The 23,242-nt window shown below is 43.3% G+C and overlaps 1 protein-coding gene across 2 annotated transcripts in view; it reads right to left on the bottom strand.

Annotated features, from left to right (window-relative positions):
* Positions 1-23,242, bottom strand: part of klf8 (Kruppel like factor 8) — an 83,468-nt gene that overhangs the window by 18,846 nt on the left and 41,380 nt on the right. Inside the window, exons 3-4 of one of the 2 annotated variants that reach the window (XM_083987193.1) lie at positions 4,144-4,416; positions 3,081-3,315 (exon numbers count right to left, since the gene is read on the bottom strand). In XM_083987193.1, the coding sequence (XP_083843319.1) occupies positions 3,081-3,315; positions 4,144-4,416 (508 nt within the window). The remainder of the gene's footprint in view (positions 1-3,080; positions 3,316-4,143; positions 4,417-23,242) is intronic. The other variant, XM_083987194.1, reaches the window with a different exon arrangement.

Raw genomic sequence — 23,242 nt, 5'->3', positions numbered from 1 at the left:
AAGTCTATGAGTGGCCCTTTGCGTTCTGGAGCAACGTCGAGGGAGAAACGGTCCCGCCCCCCTGCGTCAAAATCCGAGGATGAGGGATTTGCATTCAAGTCTATGAGTGGCCCTATTCGTCGAGAAACGACCTCGAGGGTACCCCCTCCACGTCAGTATATTGACGTAAGGGGCCTTGACCAAGCGTCAACCGTTTGACGCAAAGGGGTGAGACTGTGTTGGATGTGACAGGAGTCTGAACAGACGCGGCTCGCTCCGCGATAGAACGCTCAGTTCTGGTGAATTTAGGAGAAATCTACAGGCGACACCAGTCAAAGTGAAGTAAAATAAACACCCATAATGTGTATTTTAGACTATTTTTTTGTATTAGTCTGAAAGAAGACATGTTATGGAAGCAAAATAGCCCAAAATCTCAAAATTGATAAGTGCATGAAAAAACGATGTTTTTGCCTGCCGTGTCTCGCCTTAAAGTTAGACTTGTTTCTCTTCATCTAGTTGAAAGGTTCTTGACATGATCTGGATAGCTACAGTTGTCCAACAGGATTATTTACTGTATGCAAAACACAACACAACTAATCCCGTGTTTTAAATGGGCAAACTAAATTCCACTGATTAACCTGTGACGTGGCACACCTGTTACCTTCCAGGTGACTTCCTGCTTCAGGTGAAGCCAACAATGTGTAAAGCATCCAGGTAAATGGAGGCTAACTCAAGTAAGTGGGTAGTTTTAACCATTGTTTGTTTGCTTTATAATTCGCTGTGTCATTTCTGTGTATTGTTGTTTGGCAATGACAATAACAAAGAAAAATCTATGGATGGGCGGGTGTGTCAAAAGCTTTGATCGTTAGTTAACATCATAAAATAAAAAGGGGAAGGAGGGGGAGAAGGGGAACGTATGATAGATTGCAGCAGAAACAAGATACGGTGAATTCGTTTTCTATCAAATAAAGAAATTCCTCTTTTTCTCTCTGTATGCATCACTATTGTGCACAGGTGATATGAGCACCTGTGCGACCTCACACACAACCTTGACAACTTCACCCTTGTGAAGACAGCAATAATAAAAGATGGGGCCTACAGTTGTATTCTTTTGTATTACATATTCAATGAAGTGTTTCTCTCTGTCATCTAAACCAGACAAATCCAACACCAATTTATGGAGGGAACATCGAGGGATTACATTACTTAGCCTGGTCATCATAATCATGACCCAAGTTAACATAATGCAGACTTGAATCACTGCTGAATCACTATACATCCAGAATTCTTAATATGGCTTCCAAAAATCAGGAGCAAGTCTGGAAAAGTATAGAATAGTTCCATGCCTGGAGAAAGCATTATGGGAAAGAAACCAAAAAAGAGGTAAATTGTGACACAATAGCTCCAGGACATGACATCACAGACTGTGGAGGTGTGAGATGGAGAGAGAGAGAGAGTCCATTCCCCTCCGTCGTTTACATTCCTGAGTGGAGGCTGCACTGGTCTGGGTTTCTACTGAGCTTGAACTGAACGGGGTTTACTGAGGGACTTTACTGCAGTTTATCAACGGGGCGGAGGCTCTGCTTCGCCAGCCTGCCTGAACAAATGTTGAGCTTCCCCCGGTGTTTACTCAGGGAACAGATCACGCCTCCTTTAACCTCTTCCTTCGTCACCGTTGTTTAATCGATCGACCGGACGGGCCGGGAGTGTTTAAGACGGCCCCATGACGCGATGACAGCAGGACACACTGTGACTTTCAAGTGTTTTTCGTTGACCTCCTCTTCCCCACTTTCTGCAGAACTGAACACCTTTTCACAAAACCTAGGGCGCCTGAGGAGGGGAAGTTGTTCAAGCGCGTTGCTCAGGTACAAGGGGGAAAAACAAATCTCACATCATCAGTTATTCACGACATGTACAGCAAGTTCCTGTTTTGATTTATGAGACATCTTGAGACTTCCCCCCCTGCAAAATATCAGAGGATGGAATCAGCTGCTGAAACACTGACAGATGAATTTCAAGCAGGAACATTCTTTTTTCTCTTTTCTCCCACACCATATGTAACATTTCTTCTTCCAGAAGTTTCCTCATTTTAAGTGAGAATATCAATCATCTGGCACATATGGAGAGCATCCAGAGTGACAAAGATAGACAGGCAGACAGACAGCGAGCCCGACATACCGCTAACCACAAACACACGCCATCCCCCCCGTCGGGAGACACACACACACACACACAAATACACACACTGTACTCCTCTGAGAACCCAGAGCTACCCATAAAAGACGGTGTGAGCAAGCGTAACCGAGGCGCCGAGGAACAGTGGTGTGTTTGAAAGTCAAAGACGGGAACAAAGGAGAGGAGAGGTCTGGTCATCCAACAACCACCACAAATGGCCTCCCCTCTCCTCACTGATGCATATAGCATTAAAAGAAATAAAGACGCTGTGATGAATATTCATCGCAGAATTACGGACCTTCCTGCCAAGTGTTTGATAATGCACAGTTTTCTCTGATCATAGCAGCAGCAGTCTGAGTTTCTTTCTATAGGCACAAATCCCATAATGTGCATCACCGGCAGTGGCAACCATAGGATGCATGGGGAGGCCCTATGGTGCAGCACAACAACAACAACAACAACAACACACAGCATATGTGGCTCCATAAATAAGACAGAAAAGTCCTGTTCAGTTCTCTGTGTTACAGTTTTGTGTTACCGTGCTTGTTCAGCTTCTCAAGCCATGACACACATAAAGAAGTATTTTTAAAATATTATCTTTTAATGGCTGAAGGTGACAGAGGAGGAGGACACAGTACAGCCTCATCTGAAACAGAGCACCACTCACTGCTGCCTGTGTGCAAATCTATATAGAAAATTATAGAGGTCGTGGTTTAGACATTTCGCATACGGTTGGTGTCGTGTGGATTTTGCCTATTTACATTGACACCAGTGCAGCTACTGCTACTGAGTATGTGTGATTTAGTTAATAAGCTTGTTAGCATGCAAATCTGTAAACCAACAAGCCAGGCTCAAGACCTCTGATGTGTTTTTTGAGTGTTGGACTCTATTTAAGATTAGGGTCATCATCTTCATCAACCACTCACCAGATCCTTCTGAGCGCCCGTCGCTGCCTATGAGCGGGACCGTGATGGCTGCCGTGGCGACGCCATCGGTCGGCATGGTGGTGTAGACAACAGGCAGCGACTGCACCACCACGGGAATGGTCTGCAGCTGGCCCACCTTGCTGGGCATGCTGACCGAGGGGATGGTGTGGATGACGTGCAGGATCTGCTGCCCGCCAGCGCCCTGCGTGGCCAGGATGGAGCCCGGAGACAGGACCTGGGGAGAAGAAGAAGGAAAAAAGGAAAGAAGGACCATGTGAGATGTTGTTCTAATCCAGGGGTGTTAAACTCATTTGTTCAGTTCTTTATTTTGCACAATTTAAAAGAATACACATAAAACATGATAGGTAATAATGAAACAGTGCAGGGAGAGGCAAAAAACTACGGTGGGCTCATTTGAAGCCTCCACCTTATAATAATGTTAATATTACAATTTCATGTACGTTCAACGATAATATAGAAAAAAAACTCAGAAAATATAAGTGTCTGTGTGTGTGCGTGAGTGGGTTTGTGTGCATGTACGTGTGTCCATTAGTAACTCATGAGCAATAATAATAATCAGGGGCCACATTCAGCACAATTTGATCTCAAGTGGGCCAGACCAGTAAAATAGCAGCATAATAACCTCCAAATAACAAGAACTCTAAATTTTTCCTTTTGTTTTAGTGCAAGTACAAGTACATTATACACTCCTTAGCACCTTTTTAGCCATCAGTATCGGTATTACCAAGCATTTTTTTTATATTTTAAAGGTACTGTCTGTCTGTTTATATACAGGTCTATTTATTGTTGTGTTGCTTGGAATGAATGTGTACATGGGCATACATGAAGTTTATTCAATTCAGTTATGAAGATGTTTACAGTTAATGAACTATCTTTTTACAAAACATCATGAACAAACTGAAAATTTTTGCGCAATTTCAACAATATTATGTCTCTCTATCTATCTTTTATGCAAATTTCACCACAGGCCACACGTTTGACACCCCTGTTCTAATCTATTCTACAGCTTCACTATAAAAAAAATGGAGGAGGTTATAGTTACCATGGAGCCTATCGATTGTACCGCCGAGGGGATCGGCGTGGCTGACAGGCTGGGTAGGGTCACGGCGCAGCTGGGCGCAGGGTTGACCGTGGTGCTTGTTGTGGAGGCGGGGAGCGAAGAGGAGCGGGGTTTGTTCAGGGACAGGTCGACAGGCTCGGTCTGGTCCTCCGCAGGGCACTGCTGGGGCGAGGAGGGCTCCGTCTTACAAAGTGGAGACTCGGTCTTCACCTTCAAGTCTGTTGGCTGTGGACAGTCGACCACTGCATCTGCCTGCTGGAGAGAACAGGGAGGGGGGGTGGGGGCATATAGGATTAGTTTAGAGAACTGACTGACACAGATACAGTCAACAACTTCAAACCAAAGACATGTGTTTATTTAAGGATAGGAAAGCCTCTCTCACATTATGATACCCAGGTTTCATGTCAGATTTCACTGTCTCCTCAAACTGGCTGAGTCAACTCACATCCTCAGCTTGAGGGCACTCAAGAGTTTTTCTCTGACAGGACAGCACAGGCCTAATTTTATTTGCAAACCCCTGTGCTAATTAGACTGATGTAATCGCAGTTAAGTGGGGCATGACAAAAAATGTTGATACACGCTGCTTTATTGTTTGAGCAGCCAGCAGGAGCCAAACTCTCCTGCAAAGACAAGACACGGTTTTTATTATTTTTACTGTGCGATACGACATCGAGCTGGAGACACGCAGGCTCAGGAAACATGAGACTGATACTTCACACATTCTATATATTATACAGGTGGGAAGTAGTTAGAGGTTATTTCCGATACTCAGGATTTGAGAAGTAAAAGTTGTGACAGTGTGAGCTGACAAAGAAACTCAAGCCTCAACGTGTTAAAACAAAGTGACAAAAAAATAAAAACTCCCAGTGTGTATTTTGTTACCAAACAGTAGAGCTAACAGCTCCGTGGTGCTGCTCTGAACAGCTGAGCTGTTTAAATCACTCCAGTCTCAGATTCTGGCTTCATGTCAGGATGAAATCATGATTTCAAATTTGCCACAGCTCTGATTCGCCTCACCTACTGACACTGTCTCCATAACGACAGCTGCTGAGGCTCATGGGAATGACAGCATTAACACCAATTATCCAAAACCTGATGTCTGATCTTATTGTTAAATTATCCATATCCTACGTTTGTCTCTTTAAGAATGTACAGATATATTTCCAGAAACAAGCCCAGTGCTGTCCGTACTCTGAGTTTTCTAAGAGGAACTGCTTCCTCCTGACTAAATACTTTCATATAACTTGCATCAGACTTTTTCATGCTACGCCCTGGTTTTTTTTTTTTTTTTCTCAGCCTCCTCTGAGGAGTGGGGCACCCTGCTCGCCACTGGAGCCACCCAGGGCTCAGCTGCCATGTAGCTCCAAAGCACAGGGAACAATGGCTGCTGTGTGGGACACTGAGGAGGCAGGAGGGGGGTAGAGAAGGAGAAAGAGAGAGAGAGAGAGAGAGACAGATAGAGAAGGGCTGGGTGGGTATGGAGAGAGACTGGTACAGACTGAGAGAGAGTTTGAAGAGAGACAGGAGAAATGGAGTGAGAGAGGGAGCAGCAGTGAGCCTCCAGTCCAGGACTTGGCCCCGGTCCAGTTCAGCTGAGCATAGCTTGGCTCTGGGTGAAGAGGAGAGGGTGGAGACTACGCTACGCCCTTTTATCGGGTCGCACAGTTCAGCTGGAGGCTGGGCTGCGTGACGGTGGGTGAAGACGCAAATATGACTGGTAAACACTCTCCTGCAGCCGGCGTTCATTATATATGGAAATAAGCACCGTTAGAGGAGCATATCAGTGGGTTTTGCATGTTTTAGTGCATTAGAAGCAACGTTTTCTTGACTCTCCACGAGTGTGTGTGTGTGTGTGTGTGTGTGTGTGTGTGTGTGTGTGTGTGTGTGTGTGTGTGTGTGTGTGTGTGTGTGTGTGTGATGTGAAAAGCCTTAGAAACAGAACCGGCACCAAACTTGGCTGAGATAAGACGGAAATGGAAAATGAAAAGAAAAGGAAGAAGGTGAGAGGGAGCCACTGACGACACACACACATACACACACACCTGCACCACAACTTGGCTGAAAGCAGATGGGATTTAAGGAGCTGTTACTATGTAAAAAGGAAAGGAAAAGAAATGAAAGGAAAGGAAAGAAGGAGGGATCAGTGAAAGAAGAGGAAGCAGGGCTGTAATGTGATTATAGAGACACATCCTTAAAAAAAAGGAGGAGGGGGACTGAACAGAAAATCAAGTGTGAAAGAAGTGAGGGAGTGGGTGAGGCAGAGAAGAGAGAAAGAGACGAGAGAGAAGAAAAAAAGAGAGTGGGTGGGAAAGGCCTAGTGTTGCCATGGAAACTGGGAGCTATCAGCTGACTCCATGTTTTCCACTCTTTCCCCACCCACCACCAACTCCCTTCCCTTTCTCTCCCAGTCCGTTCATCTTTCCATCAGTTAACCAGCCCCACCACCTCCACCTCTTCCTCCTCCTCCCCCTTCTCTCTCTTTCCTTTTCTCACATTCTCTCTATTCTGAACACACCCCCCTTTCACCTTTCTCTCCCACACCCCCACCTCTCCCTCCAGCATCTCATGCTCTTCACATCAGCCACACCTTTGTTCCTTCCTACCTCACCCTCCTCGTCAGTTTAATTTCCACCCACTCTCTCTCTCTCTCTGTTTCGGTCTTCCATTTGTTTCTTATCCTCTATTCTCCCCCTCCACTCCTATATTTTCCCCTTTTTTCACAGTCGCTCAGATTTAACTCCCAACTCTTTGAAAAATCCCCAGAAGAAGAGACTGAAAGGCTGACGTCCTCTGGAATGAAAAAAAAAAGACAAAAAAAAGGAAAATCTCACTGGACTCCTGCAAAGCTCTGATCTGAGTGAGAAAGGAGACAAAAAAAGGGAAAGAGAGAAACTTCCTGATATGAGGTCAGACTGATTAGCTTAAAAGGGAGGATGTATAGCAGCTCATTACCCAGTGGAAGAAAACACTTGACACTCTTCACGCTGAACCACAGATGTTAATTTTGGGCCGAGACGAGAGGACACATCCGGCTCAGTATCAGAAGGACGTTTTTTTTTACACTGGGCTTTTACAAGAGAAGTGATTATACTGCAATTTGGCTAATTTTGTGGATTTTAAGGAGCCATGTTAAGATTGACCAAGCACATTTATGATGCAATTAGCTCTGGTCGCAAGACAATGCGGCCATTTAATAGCCCCATAGTTTACACATTTCCTGTTTTATTTTGTGCTGGTCCATTTGAGGATATATTTTAGATTCTAAGAACCAAAAAAACATCTTGGTGGAGTTTCACATCTCATCTCTTTGACTTCTCTCCAGAGATCCAGTAGCAACAGGTTGTGTCAGCCAATCAGAAGAGAGGAGACTCTGAGCCTCTCTTATGATTGGCTGACTGTTTTCTGACAACTTATTTAAAATGTAGCAACATGTAGAAACCGAATCCTGGGTCCAGGTGGGCACGTCTGAGTGACTGCTTTGTTGTGACATCACAAAGTAACATTTAGTTCCCACAGCTTGTTTTATGTCTCATTTTCTGAATTTTAATGTGAGCATTAATTGAGGCTTTGATCATTTACCAGTATTTATATGGAACCTAGACATGATCTATAAGCAAAGAACACATCTTCTTCTCTATATTTCCCATCACATGCAATGCATTTTTGCACAGTCTGTTCTCCTGAGTTCAAGCTTCATTTTACTGTTTTGCTCACTGCACCCTACATTGTAGCTCTGCATGTGACAAATGAAACTTGAACTGGTATCCACAGCCAGCATAGCAATGATATCACATAACAAAATATTTCCTTTTGGACATCACCCCGACCTAATGTCTCACAAATCTTTTGCATATCAACAAACAGTCCAACCGTCTCTGAAGCAAAATTAATTTGCATTTTTTGTGAGTCAGACAATGGAGCAGGGCCATAAAACAACTGTCTTTGAAACAATCACAACAATCTGCCAGAGCTGGAACACAATTCACCTTAAAAACAATAAACCTGATGTGTCTGAAAAAAAACCTCACTGAGCCGAGACACATAGCAGTACTCCGCTCTCTCCCGCTTGCCCTTCTCAGTTCAACTGCTCCACCATAAAATGGGTCACCCAGTCTTCGCCTTGCAATTAATTCATGTGATCTCTGAGTTGAATAGAGGCGGGTAGCAGCTGTGACTGCAGTGGTGAGAGAGGCAGGCAGAGAAAGAGAGATGTAAAACGTCCAAAAGGACCTTAATCATGCTGATAAAGTAATGAGTGATTTACTGTAGCAACACAGCCTGATACTAGTCACCTCACATGCCCACAGTGGGCTGCTTACATGGTACAGTATGTAAGATCACAGCCCATAATATTTGTCATATCAGAGGCACTAAAGTCACAGACTGAACCCTGATCATTGCATCAGCACTGAGCCTGTTTTAATGTGCCTGTGCCGGTCTAACAAGGGGTTAATAGGTAACACTAAATATGGCCGCAGTGACAGGCTGATCACACACCTATGTCAACAGACACATAACTTATTAATGGCAGGTGCTATGACAAGTGAGGCCAAGTGCAACAGCTCCCTTTGCCAAACTCCCATTAAGAAATAACCATTTTAATGGCATAATATTCTCTTTTTTTTTGAAGCTGTCCAATATAGGTAGAAGAAAAGATGAATATAGTTTTCTATAGAGTTACTACAGGTAGATAGGAGTTAACTCCGTTAAAATAAAATAGGGTCTTGTTGGTCACAAACGGCTCCGAACCTTCCCACAATCCCCTGATACAATAGATGACTTATTTCTTTAACTGTACAAACCGAAATATCTAATTTCTGGTCTGATGCTGTCACAGCCTCTTTGTCTTTCCACTGTTCATTTATACATAAAACAATCATGCAAATTTCAAGCAACAACAAACCGTCTTGAACGTCTCATATTTCAGATCTTTACTGTTCTTCAGGCACAGGGGGAATTCAGTGGCTCTGTAAACAGGTAGGCTACAGGAAATGGGAAATGTGCCAAGTCATTGCCCCGGGTCAGAATTAGCCTCACCTACACTGTCATTCAGTGGAGACTATAACCGTGTGCAGTTAAAGAAATTAAAAGCTAAAAAAAAAAAGAAAAAGAAGAGGGTACACAAAGTAGAAACTGAAGCCTAATAGACTTTCAGTCCGTGGTGCTGTTGTTTTTTCCTACAGGAAGAAATCAATAGGTCTGGAGGTGACACAAACACTGCTGTGACTGTTTGTATATGTGAAAGGTGAAGGGGGGTGGTGGAGGGAGGAAGAACAAGATCCAGCGGGCGGTAAAGAGAAACGAGGGATGGGTGGAATGATGAGATGAAGGGAAAGGCATTGATTTGCTGGGAGTGTGTATGTCAATGTCGTGTGTGATCAGCGGTATATAATTATGATTTTTAAAGGCCACGTATGTGTGCTGAATTTATACGTGCATGTGTTGCGTGTGTGTGTTGGAGGACGTGGGGCGTGAAGGCAGATATGGACGATATAATAAAGACATGAGAGCAAAAACAACAGCTGGGGGAGATATTAACTACGAAGCACGCCGCCCCACCTCACACATGCAGCTCCACCCCCTTCTCGCCTGACCCACCCAAAGAAACACCAACTGCCCCCCACCCTGTGTTAAAGGGTAAGTCTACTCCTCTCTCTCTCTCTCTCTGTGTCTCTGGTTCACCCACCTGTCAGCAGGCGGATCCCAGCACAGTGTCCGTTAGCCTGCGTTAGCGTCGGCCCTAATGTTACCTAATAGGAGTTGCCAGTGTTGATTTCCTTGGTGCTTAGTAACCTGTCCGTCCCTCACAGGATGGCCTGACTCTAACCTTAAAGCAAACTAACTGCAGTCACTCATTACAGAAGAATGTGTGCTGCCACTTCGGTTTTCCACCAACACAAAATGAACACAATTTATATTTCAGTGTTCTGACTTTAAAGATTAAAACACAAATAAGAGAACCTGAATTTAAAAAAACATGTTTAGGGAGGACTCTAATTAAGAGCCTTGATGTCTAATTATGCATCTGTAGCAAAGAACAACATGTATATTCACCTTGTAATTAATGCAGCCCTTGTACGTGATTTTAGCATATTTAGGTGTAATTAGTAGACCTTTTTTTTTCTGAATCGTTCTTTAATTAGAGACGTTGTTAGTATTCCACGCACCTGCCAATGAATAAGTGCTTCATTACAAAGCTTTAGATCTTTCACAGTCATATTTCAACAATGAGAGATCCTTCATCTCACACAGAAATGACCTGAGTATATTAAATATCTTTGAGGCCCAAGTCGTTCGTCCTCCTTCCTCACCTTGAGTTGCGCATTTTAGGCTGCTTTCACAAACGCAAACAAGATAAAAAGGGGTTTGCTTCTCTGTCACTTCTACTACAAACTGTCAATAAAGAGAAAAAAAGAAGGAAATGTGGAAGAGGGTTGCTCTGCAACAAGCGAACAGGATGCCACTGCAGTTCACCTTTCATTTTCACTTCCAAGTAAGCACTTTACATAACTCGACTGAACTAGACTTGTTGAAAACCTGTCTGATTGTTTGTGTAGCAACGCCCCATCCACAATTACACATGAATTTCTGGGGAAAAAGCAATTGACAGGTGGTGGGGTTTAAACATTCCTCTGTATTTTATGAGAATTATTCAGATAAATGTTTTCTTGGCGTCAGTAATCAAGAGCATGCCTCTAAAACTGCTTCATTTATATGTTCCCTTGCATTCTCACTTCTCAGCACATTTCCCTGTAACTTAATAGCCATGTACCTGAACTTGTTGCTTCCAACTGTTTGAATACACTTGAATACAAAAACAGTTTGAATAAGTTCATGGTTCATTGTCCTCAGCTGCCGCCTCATATACGCAAAAATTCCTACAGAAACTATCCTTGTTAGTTGGTTTTCCTGTTCTCCAAGTGCACCCTCAGGTTACTAACAATACTGCGTTCAGTTTCTCTTTACAAACGCAGCATCATACAAGACTCTGAGCACTCAACATCACTGAGAAAATCACATTCAGTGTCAAAATATCAGGGACTGAGCAGAGCCTTGCATTGGTTGCAAGCAATCCACTGGTGATGAAGCAAAAGACTTTAAATGACTGAAAATGTAATGTCACTGTTTTCATAACTTTGCTTTTCTTAAAATCCTCCCTCCCATCACTTACTGCCAGCCAAGGGTGGAGATACATAAACGGGTCTATTCACCTCAGTGGAATCAAAAAAACTGTGTTGAGATGAGTCTGTTGAACCACCTGTCATCTCAAAATCATCACGTTTATTAAATAAAAAACAACAAACGTCTCTGATTATCTTTCAACATCAGTGATGCGTGTTGGGCGTCAGCGCCTATGACTTGTCGGCTCGCCTCAGGAAACAGTCTGTTATTGTTGGAACCAGGTGAATTTAACTCACAATGTTGCAACTCTTTCTTTTACCTGTTTTTTTTTAATATAGCTTCCTAATTTTAAAGCTGACCAGCAGAATGACTTTCAACCATGAAGATGGCTGCGTGACATGCAAATGAAAACTGGTATGATCTCCATTGGTGTCCAGTCGCAGCCTGTTGGTAGGAGAGACCAGGGATGGTTCTAACATTTCTGACATTTCTGTCTGTATCCTGGAGCTCTTTTAAGCCACTGAATTCAAAACGTAATGCGGACTAATTACATGTGTCTGCTATTAGATGGTGTGGGTGTTTTCTCCGCCACACAAACAGAAGATTTATGGCTTAGTCTCTAAGATTGACAACGTGCTATAAAAAATATCTACACAGACACAGAATAAATGCAGAAAGACATTGCTTTCAAGAAAATAAATGATGAATACCAAAAAATGACACCTGTTTAAATTAGCCTTCAACATGGTAATGGAATGGAATACGAACTAAAGTGGTGTGCATAGACTCAATAAGGAGATTTTTAATTTGGTCCTGATTAGAGAAAATGGAACTGTAATACCGCTATTCCCGGTCTCTCCTATTCACACTAGGTGTCTGCAGATGGATTTGTCAGTTTCATCATCCATGTTGGAATAAACATTCGTGATGTGAGGAAAACTGTCGGTTACATGGTGACTCTCTCTTTATACAGATTGAAGATGATGACAAACTGCAGCCATTTCCTCAAAAGTGCTTTTGGGACAGTTAAACAGCCCCAGAAACCATCTCCCTTTACACATTTCCAATGATGAAAACCAATATAAAAAAAGATGCTCTTTTCACCAGTAGATTCTGTTTTATAATCTCAATCACAGCAGAACCAGGCGCACGCACGCACGCACGCACGCACGCACGCACACACACACACACACACACACAGTTCACCATGAATGGATGTAATGCCCCTATGCCCATGCATGGTGGTGGCTTTTATATTATCACATATATCTGGTAGACATCACTGTGATATCGCAATAATCATTATTAAACATCAGAGAGATGATTAATTATTGATTTACAGCTCTAATATTGAACTTATTAGACCGTGCAAAGTGGCCTTGAGATTAAAAAACACTAGGGAAATAAAAAGCATTAGAAACTCATACCGATTTTAAGATTTAAAAACGAAACACCTAAACAAAAACAAAAAAATGTTGTCACTATGAGATTATGTCTCTTGTCTTCAATTTAATCTTCTTATCATTTCAGCCACAGCTGCTTCTAGAAAACTGTTTGCAGCTCTTATCTGAAGAATACATGAGCTGCATACATCTCCCGCTCTGCCTTCCAGTGCGGCCGCTCACAACAATGCATTTGCACTCTGGCGGCTGATGGCTATCTGGTGGCGTCTCCTGTGTTTCTGCAGGTCCCTCGCTCGTGTTGCAACTCCTCACAGATTAACACGGAGTATCCGTCCCTGCATAACGCAACTAAGAACAGTTGAAAGTTTCACGTGAAATGAGGTCAGACAACAACAATAACAAACTAATCAGAGATGTCACATTCGACTCTTTTGCTTCCACAGTCTCATGAATTCATCGAACGTCACCTTTGTTTACATCGTGGGAATTCCCCGGTGACAGCCAGCATGGCTGGGCCCTTCCTCTGCTACATTGAGGGTCATTCAAATTCTCCAGGTGCACTCTTGGCGCGTAAAAGACATAGATGTAATCAGTGCTGCTCGCAAACAAATGAGAACTTTGTTGTCAGTTGTCCCTCACCTCTAAGTTGTTATGGATAAAAGTTTCTGAGACATAATTCATTGTAAACGTAGAAAGCAAACACAATGTATAGGTGGAATGTGCGTGATGACTATGGGATGCCTTGGCTTTCATTTTGGCGCCCATTTTAACAGGTTGAAGCAGATACTCTGCCTGCATCTCATGCCCTGCATCACGTGATCTAGAGATCTTTCCTATTTTTCATGCGTGACACTTGCATCTCGCAACAAAAAAAGACAGGGCGAAGACTTGTTGACGTCACACTGACATCATACCAGCATCACTGCAATAAAGGTGACATGTTCCACTATTGTTTTCCATGTCCAGACTGAACCTGAATACCTCACGTTGTACTGTATTTTTGAAGCCTGTCAGCAGCATTTACGGTCTGAAATGAATGAAAAGAAGACCAAATCAAACTGTTTTCATATGCTCTCAACAGCCACAGTGGAAGGTGGGGTCAAAGCTGTAGTGTGCGTGGGTGAGGGGTGCACAATAACGTTGTGAAAATGGTGATAACTGCCTCCAGCCTCTCCTTGGAGGACATTCCTGGTGTTGCACTCGTATGTTGCAGCTGTGTAATGAATTGAAAACATGGCGTTCGAGAAGCCAACATTGTAAAGGTGAGGTGAGGGGGGAGGGGAGGGGCTTTGTGGAGCTATTGAAGCAGCTGACCGGCGTCTTAGCGCTGCAGCAGGAGAGGGCGATCCAACAAAAGCACCATCACTCATACATCTGTGTCATTTCATTGTGCGCTCGAGACGACGTGATGTGTGATATCAGTGTTAAACATCGGCCGACCTGCTTAATGGACTGGACCATTAGCTCTGAATAAAGTCGCATCAGCTTCCTGTCCCAAACAAGAGCAGCTGTTTTTTGTTTTGTTTTTTACTTCCTGGAAGCTCCACTGTGGAGGAAGTGGGCTGCCAACAATGACATCATCATCCTGCACCAGCAGAGGAAACTGCACCCGTCCAATATCTGCAATGCCTTCAGCTCCTCTCCCCCCACAACATCTCTCTCTCTCTCTCTCTCTCTCTCTCTCTCCCTGCATCCCAAAATTGTGAATGTGCTGTCCTCTGAATGGATTGAATGCTCCGAACATAGACACACGCATGCACAGACACACACATGAATGCACGCACGCACGCACAAACACACACGCACTGACTAACACTCATGCTAGCAAAGCCCTCCTGGCAAAAGCACAGTAAATAGGCCTCTAACCTCTTATGTCTCTCATTCTCTCTCTCTCACAGACACACGCAGACACACACACACAGTAACAGAGTGCATGCACATGTGTGTATGTGTTGTGGCCTGTCTTTGTGCATGACTGCTCCTGTTTGCTGGAGGACAACTGACTTGTTTATGTGCATACATCAGTGACACACATCCACACACACACATACATGCACAGAGGACCTCATTGTGTGTTTGTGTGTGTATTTGTGTGTATATGTGAGACAGAAAGAGTGAGAGAGGGAGAGACGGAAAGAGAAAGAGAGAGATTACAGGGCTATTCACTGTGCTGTGCTGGCAGGTATTCAGTGTGTGTGTGTGTGTGTTTGGCTGAAGTGGTGAGTTAGAAAGGGAGAGAGAGGGAGAGTGAGAAGGGGGCAGGGAGAGAGCGAGAGGTAGAGAAACAGAAAGGGAGAGAGCGAGAGTGAGGTGGGAGGGTGGGGCTGGGTGGGGTGGGGTGGGGGTTGGAAAGGTGGAGGAGGAAGAGGAGAATGAGGAGGGGGGGGGGGGGTGTTGGAGGAGGGGGGGGGGTCAGGCTACACAGTCTTTTCGGCAACTCCCGCCAGAGCCGTGGTTGCCATGGTGACGGGGCGAGCGGAAGCAGCGCCTCCCTCGACATATCCTATTAGGGCGAGAGGGAGAGAGAGAGAGAGAGTGGAGAAAGAAAGAGGAGACAGGACAGAGGGAGAGAGAGAGAGAGAGAGAGAGTAGAGAGAAAGAGAGAGAGAGTAAAGAGAGAGTGGAGAAAGAAAGGGGAAACAGGAGAGAGGAAGAGTGTGTTGAAAGAACCAGAGGATGAAGAATGGCGGGAAAAAGGGAGATGAGATAAGATAGTGCGTGTGTGTGAGAGAGAGAGAGAGATTGAAGAGAGAAAGAGTCCAACTTTTAGAACCAGAAACCAGTAAACAAGGCCACAGCGTGACCTTTGACCTCGTTCTGAAAAACACACGAAAAACAAAAGCTGAGTTGTATGAGCTGTGTTCGACCAGCTCCTCGTTCTGGTAACTGTCTGACCTGCTGCTCTTGAGCAAGGCATTTCCCTCCACTGCACTGTGGCTGGCAAAGGGGTCAGTCGAATCAGGACTCCAGACCACCTCCCCTCCTGAACTCAGGGGCCACTTTCCTCTTCCATCACTCTGACGTACGACTGTCTGTGACCTCTATAGTGTTCGCCGTGCTACACCGTTTCATCCGTGACCCCCATGCGCTCTGTCTGCAACGAGCTCTCTGCCTTCCAGGAGCTGCTGTTGGGGGTCATCACTCAAAAGACACAAGAGTTATGTCCAAACATCGTTAATAATAAAAGTCAATCCTTCTACTGCATTTAAAGATCTTAAAAGGATAGTTCAACATTTTGGCAAATTGGCCCATTGCCATAATCCCTATAGTCATAGCAGTAGGTTCGTTACCTTTAATTGTTGGTTTAAGCTGTTTTTAGAACGGCAGAGCAGAGCCGTGAGCTGCTCAGAGCTACGCTACGGAGGCTCATGGAATTTCTTGGTTTCCCTCATCAAACTCATCAAATACACGATCCAACAACTCTAAAACGCTCCCTTGGACAAGTTGTGACGTGCACATTCACCACGCTATGCGATAATAACGGAACGTTACGAGACAGAGTTGTTTTCGAGGTAAATTCATGCGAAACCCCTGATGCGAGTTGCGTTCAGGGACAGTTTTTCAGCGAGCAGTCTCTGTATTTACCTCGAAAACGGCTCAGTTTCGTAACGTTCCGTTATTATCTCATAGCGTGGTGAATGTGCAGGTCACAACTTGTCCACGAGAGCGTTTTGGAGTTGTTGGATTGTGTATTTGATGAGTTTGATGAGGGAAACCAAGAAATCCCATTAGCCTCAGTAGCGTAGCTCTGAGCAGCCTGCCGTCTGCTCCACCAATCTAAAAATAGCTTGCACCAACAAATAAAGGTAACGAACCGACTGCTATGACTATAGGGATTATGGCAATGGGCCAATTTGCCAAAATGTTGAACTATCCCTTTAATCACCCAGTAACAGTCATCGTTTGCATTTCATAGGATAAATAATTAATCTCTACACCGAGAAAGAAATCTGCAGATTACAAATAATCGGCTTTTAATCTTGGATGTGTTGATGATCCACACGAGTCATATTAGAGGTGATAAGACGGACCTAGAGTTAAGACAAGACATGTAACATTAAGTAGGATGTGAGGGGTTTAAGTGCCTGTAGGTTCCCAGTGGAGCGAATACCAGGAGGATCTGCTTCCTGGAGACTTTATCTTTGGACAGGAAACTCCACTCCCCTCTGTTCGAGGCAGTCACAGAGGTGTGGTCAGCACACACACACACACACACACACACACACACACACACACACATGCACGCACACACACACACCCTCCCTCTGCTAAATGATGCCTTACGCAATACTACTCCACCCAGCCCCCACCCTTCACTAACCCAAACCACACCATGCCACAACACAACACAAATGCACTTACACACATAGGGCTCTACCGGCCCCCTCCCCCCAGCCCTCGACCCTCACAGCCTCATGTGAACACACCGACATTAAAGCTGTTTTCGGTTTGAAATCGAAGATGTTTTCAGCGAACGTGGAGATTATTTTTCCAACAGCAGGTGAATTACAGGACGGTCTCCACCAGCTTCTTCACACCCTGATACCCAACGCTCCAGCCTGACATCAGACTTTCTGTTTGTCAGATCCTGGCGTCAGCTAAATAAATGATCAGCTGAGACGCTTGATAAAAAATGAATCACTGAATCAGTGGAAACATGGCAAAATAAACCTTCAAAGATATGAGTATTGGCATAATACAGCCAAACAGTAACAGTATCTACAACAAAACTAAAAAGCTGTTTAGCTGAACTTTGGACACAATTTAAGTGTTTATATTATTGTAAAAAAAAATTTAGAAAGACTGGCAGAAAACTTGTTGCTGTCATCAGAAACCCACACAAAAGTGCCAGGAATAAATTTCAATTCAGAGGAAGAGGCCCAAATATTAAGCCTTGGGGAACTCCACAAACCATATTGCTTTTTCTATTTACATTTTGAAACATTTATTATTTCTAACAGAAACAGACAATGTTTGAATTATGTGATGACAAAGCCCGCAGGCGAAATGTAATTGGCTTCTCAGTGTGACTGGTGTCACGTCAGGTTTGATCCAACTCTATCTGTCGCCTTAAGATAAGGTTTGAAAATGTCAAAGATGGAGTTGGCACAAATTGAAAACATTTTAAACACGCAGCTCATATATCAAAACAAACCTGATTATTGTTTAAAAACTGTTCAATGCTTAACCTTGGATGATGTTTAAAAAATGGGTTTATTCCCATGCACTCTTTATACTTTCCAACCAATGCAGAGAGATGGACACTAATCAAAATCACAGCTTTGCAAAAAAGTTAACAAAAAAGACACACTTTTAAATGAGAAATGACCACTTTAGGTAAAAACTGCCAACTTGAAGTAAACTAAATTGAAATCATCAGCCTTTTCAAATGTGACAGAGAGTTCTTCTCACTGTTATAAACCATGCCTTTACTATTTAATTATTTCTCCAAACACTCTTATTTCCACACAAAGTTGCCCTGCCATAGAGGCTTAGCTTAATCCCCGTTTTAAGTCCGGCTTTAACTCCATTCACAAACACCAAAACCTCCATGGACGCTACAGCATGCGACTTACCTATTAACTTCACCTCCAACCTCCCCTCCCAACACACCACTCCCTGCTAACAGCCACCTCTGCCTATCCCACATTCTCACAAACCACAAGCACCACGCTCCACTGAAGGTCTGTGCCCGGCTGCCCGCTGTATGGATAACTATAGGCCGGAGGAATCTTATCACATGGTGTCATGAAACCTCCTTGGCACATCTCAAGGTAACAGGATAATAAACACCTTCCAGTGTTGCCATGCATTCACTGTGGGTCCAGCTAACTGTGGCTGATGTTATGGCCGTTTTCCCTGTAATTACAAAAAGGGGCCAAATCAGTCAGTTTTGACAGTTTTGTGAACACCTGTCACCGCTCCAGGCTGAAGAGTTGAACCCTCTGACCAGAATGCCGCCATCAACGAAGCTCCTGGAGTAAAGAAGTGTAACTACTGAACCACAATATTCATAATTTCTCCCTTACCAGCCTCTAGTATTGATTTCCACTCAGGACTCAGGATAAGGACTTTCTCTGGCCGGCCCTGCATATGCACTGGAATCTAGAATACTTGCAGAATTGATTAGATATGCAAAAATGCCTTGTTATTATATTGATTTATAGACCAAATTCTGAAGTTTGAATATTAAATGGAACTTCTGGATCCTGTGGTGATTGCTTAAGTATCAGCAAGCCACCTCAGGATAAATAATATGTTCTGGTGTTGGTTTAGGTGTGTCTTTTCATCTCTAAGCCAAACTCCCAAACAGCTGATGTTCACCATTTGGACCCTAAGGATCAACTGAGATTTTTTGGGGGATGAACAAAATAAAACCTCTCTATTTAGACAGAGCGTTGTGAGCGTTCATAAAGACAACCAGAGGTAACATCTTTCAGAGTAAAAAGAAAAACTGGGACAAAACCCCAACAGAATGCAACACAGAGGACCAATTAACAGCCGCCCTAATCCTGCAGTGCAGCCTGTCCTTATCTGAACGTCCACACCCTCTCCACCTTATATCTCACCTCTCTGCGTCCGCACTTTTTGGTCATATCTGTTCACCATCAAATCATTTCTTTTTCTCTCCCCCCCCCCATCTCCCCTCTTTCCCCTCTCTGCTTCCTCTCTTCACCTCACCCATCAAGCTGACAACACCCTTCCCTCCTTCCGCCATATCTAGGCCAGGTTAATGGCGCCTGTGCCTGTGACAGGCCTCACCTTATCATTACTTTTCACACCCTTTATTCTATATAACCTCCTCCAGCTCCCATTATAACAGGATACATGAACCCAACAATCAGCCCAACACTGCAGCTAGAAACATGTCTGTGACCTCAGCACTTATGATTACAATCATCCTGTTCAAACCACACACAAGTTTAACCCAAGCTTGACAACATGTAAATCCAACTTATGAGAAGTGTCTTGATACTACATGTTAGTGTACGTCGGTTCCGTCTATACATGTCCAATTATAACGCTATTGTAGGCTGCAGACGTGACAGCAATTAAACAGGTTTTCCCAATCCCGGCTTTTTAATCATAATTTAATGGAATAGTTTGGGGGAATTAAAGAACAACTTTCTGTGTCTGTTTTTATTTTGAATTTTTTTTTTTTTTTACTTATCAGTAGTCGTTTGGTGGCCCTGCAGATTCATCATGGGACTCATTGTCAGGAACCACTGGTTTTCAAGTAGGCCTTGATATTTAGTAAGTAGTAGACAAAATCACAATCTTGTTTTTTTTTCTTTTTAATTATTATTACAGGAACAAATGAAGCGAACTATGGTCAAATCTATACCAAACTAACCACAAGCAGTGGCAATTTGGAGCAATTATCAGCTCTGAAAGTCTGAATTCATTTCACATGTAAATTTGTCATGACAGGAAAAAAAGAATGAAATATATGTTATTAAATGTAGTAAACTGATTTTTAACCAACAACCATGCAGTCTTTTGCTATGAAGTGTTTATGTCATTTGTGTCTCTTCCGAATAGTGTCTCGGTAGGACTGTATTCATTATTATTATTATTAGGCTATATCATCACAGAATTTGATCATGTCATTAACTGAACAATGAAAGTTGATTTGATTTGATTGATCTGCTGTAGTTTCACACAAACTAAATATTGACGCCTACTGCTGAAAGTGCAACTAAATATTTTGTTCCTCTGGGAAAATGCTGACGTTGATTTGTGCTGCTCTCAGAGAGTGTATCTGTGAAAATAAAATAAAAATAAGGGCAGGCCTCCCCTCACCGTACAGATACTCCCTGATGCTGTGTAAATCACTGTGCGGCTCCTCGCTCCAGATTAGTTTTATTTAATAGCAAAACAGTCAAACTAAAATAGTTTGATCCTAAGAGATAAAACGAGCCGATGTGCGACCCGAGCAGGAGTTTGGTTTCTTGAGACGCCTTTCTCCTCCGAGTGATTCACACAGCCTCTTGTCAGGGTGCTTTGGTGCTGCCGTGACCTCTGACCTCCAGGCTATTTGTTTCACGGGCCCTGTTCTACTGATACGCTCCCTGAAAGTCAATCAGGGTGAAAACAAACAAGAGGTCAACTTCGCTGCTTCAAATGCAAAAACCGCAAATGTCAACACACTCCGCGTCATGTGAGAGCGAGTGAAGGGTTTGTCCTTAAAAAAAGTGTTTTATGACTTTCCACGTTTTTTTCCTATCTGGATTACCCACTCCTTCTCCTCCTGCTCCTGCTCCCCTATTTTCCTGACTCCATGTTGACAGAGCAAAGAGTCATCATGATCTTAATATATCCTGTCATCTTTATATATCCAGGGAAGCCAGCCAGAGGTCACGAGTCTTTTTTTTTCACTTCACGTTCTCACAGTTCAATTAATTCATTCACTGCTGCTGGAATCCCTGGGAGGTTAAAAGCTTTGCTTAAAGGCTCTCCAGCAGGAAGGTCTCATTCACTTTTAATGTCCAAAGATTTCCCACTGGTCTGGGAACTGCTGAACCTGCTGTTTAAGTCCTATAGAATCAGTCCCCCCCAAGTTAGAAATGTGCTAACATGGAAATCTGTGTCTAATTGATGAAAATACCAAACATGCTCCGGTTGTCAAATCACAGAATTTTCCACCTTCATTCTTTTGTAAATTTGATATTTTTAGGATTTATGACTGTTGACTGCAGTAAACAAACTCAACAATGACATCATCCAGGCCTCTGGAAAAAATGCAGTAGATGCATTCTTTTTTAATTCTCTGACCTTTTATAGACTAAACCATTGATAAACGACCAGAAAAAGGAATTAAGAGAAAGCTTTTTCTTTCTGATCTGCAAAGATAACACAAGGTATCATTCCTTCTTCCTGGGAACGCAGGGCTGAGCTGCGCAGGAAATGTCAGACTTTATAATCCAGGTTTGTTTGGGAGAAGAAAAAGCAGCAGAGGAAGAAGAATCTGCTTTAGCTGCACCAATAAGAGATCACACATGGGAGAAAAACTGAGGCTTACTTTAATGACAGCTACCTCCACTTTTCTCCACTTTCTCACCAATGCACCACCACACCTGGCCAAACCCCGGCTCACCCTCTTCTCTGTACATATTTCCTCTATCCATCACTCCTCCATCAATTCTTCTCCTGCACTCCCTTCACTCCATCTATCTCCAGATCTACATCCATCATCCCTTCATCCTTCATTCTGGGATCCACCCACCAATCCACTGCCAACGGTTTCCATTTCACCCCGTCCTTCCCTTCCTATCGGTCATCCACATCCACTCTGCTCTCATTCATTGGAAACCTCCAGCATCTCTCTCTCAATCAAATAGCAGCTAATTCTGAATTATCAAGAGAAGCAACGGCTGGTGACTGATACATCTGTGTCATGGTGATTAATTATCTCAAACACTCACATCACAGGGCACTGCGTGAGGAAAACATCATCCAAATATGAAACTAAGACACTGGTAAAGGTCGAGCAAAGCTGTTAAAAAATAGTTCAGAGTTTAGAATCCAATTTCACAAATTAACAACTACAGACATGATTTCATATTTTAATATGCAGCTAAAGATCCTTGTTTTCAATCATTTTGGTCCATTCAGAACTAAGCACTGAAGCTAATCATGTGAGTTTTGAGAAGCTGTTGTGGAATTTCTGCGTCCGTCTTGTCAGCCGGGTTTTCAAATATTAAATTTACTTAACAGACAAAAAAAAATATTCCATTGAAACGTAGCTGATTCAACATGAGCTTGTTTTTGATCTGAGTCTTTCTTTTTGCAAAAAAAATGTGGCAGTAACAAGTTTCACACCCAAATTCCAATGCACGAGACAAGAAAGCCAGAACTCGCAGCTGACCTTTCAAAGAAGGCAAATACCTGGGAGTTGTCCTTCACATTGAACACACACTGCTACCAAACCGCAGCACTACACCGTACCCTGTACAAACGTGTAAAGCTCAGGAGAAATATTGACAACTAGTCACTGACATGTTTGCACTGAATATTGAGCACTATGGTGCATGTGAAGGGATTTAAATGGGATTGTTTCCTGAAGAATTTACGATGGAGACGTCGCTGGGCTGTCGGCTCATCCTAAAATAACGTCTAATAACTGAAAAAACTAAAGAAAAACTTAAATGAGTTATTATAGACAAAGCGTCCGAGTTATGGATCTAAGTAATGCGTCAAAAAAAGGTGAATAAAGCCAAATAGGTCAGGATGTGACATAGACAACAGCTCTACATGGACAAATCCAGATATAGTAAAACAAACACAGGGTGGTCTGGTTAGAAAAGACAGAATCTGAACTTGAGTCGACTTTTCAAGCCGCAAACAAAACTCGACGTCACAAGATTTGTCATTCCAACACACGGTACAGACTTGTGGTAACGTGAGCACCGTATTTCTACTGTTTACCTGGTGATCGAGGCGCCGTGACGACCTTTAAGAGCAGTGCAATCCCCCCTTATAACTTTCTAAACCGTTCTGCAGAGTTTTGGCATCTGATAAGACTCTTAACCCACAGATCTGTTACTTTCCTAGAT

This window comes from Trachurus trachurus, assembly GCF_905171665.1.
Source record: "Trachurus trachurus genome assembly, chromosome: 14".
Taxonomy (NCBI): Eukaryota; Metazoa; Chordata; class Actinopteri; order Carangiformes; family Carangidae; genus Trachurus; species Trachurus trachurus.
Note: the sequence above shows the minus strand (reverse complement) of the source record. Positions and strands in the feature narration are given on the sequence as shown.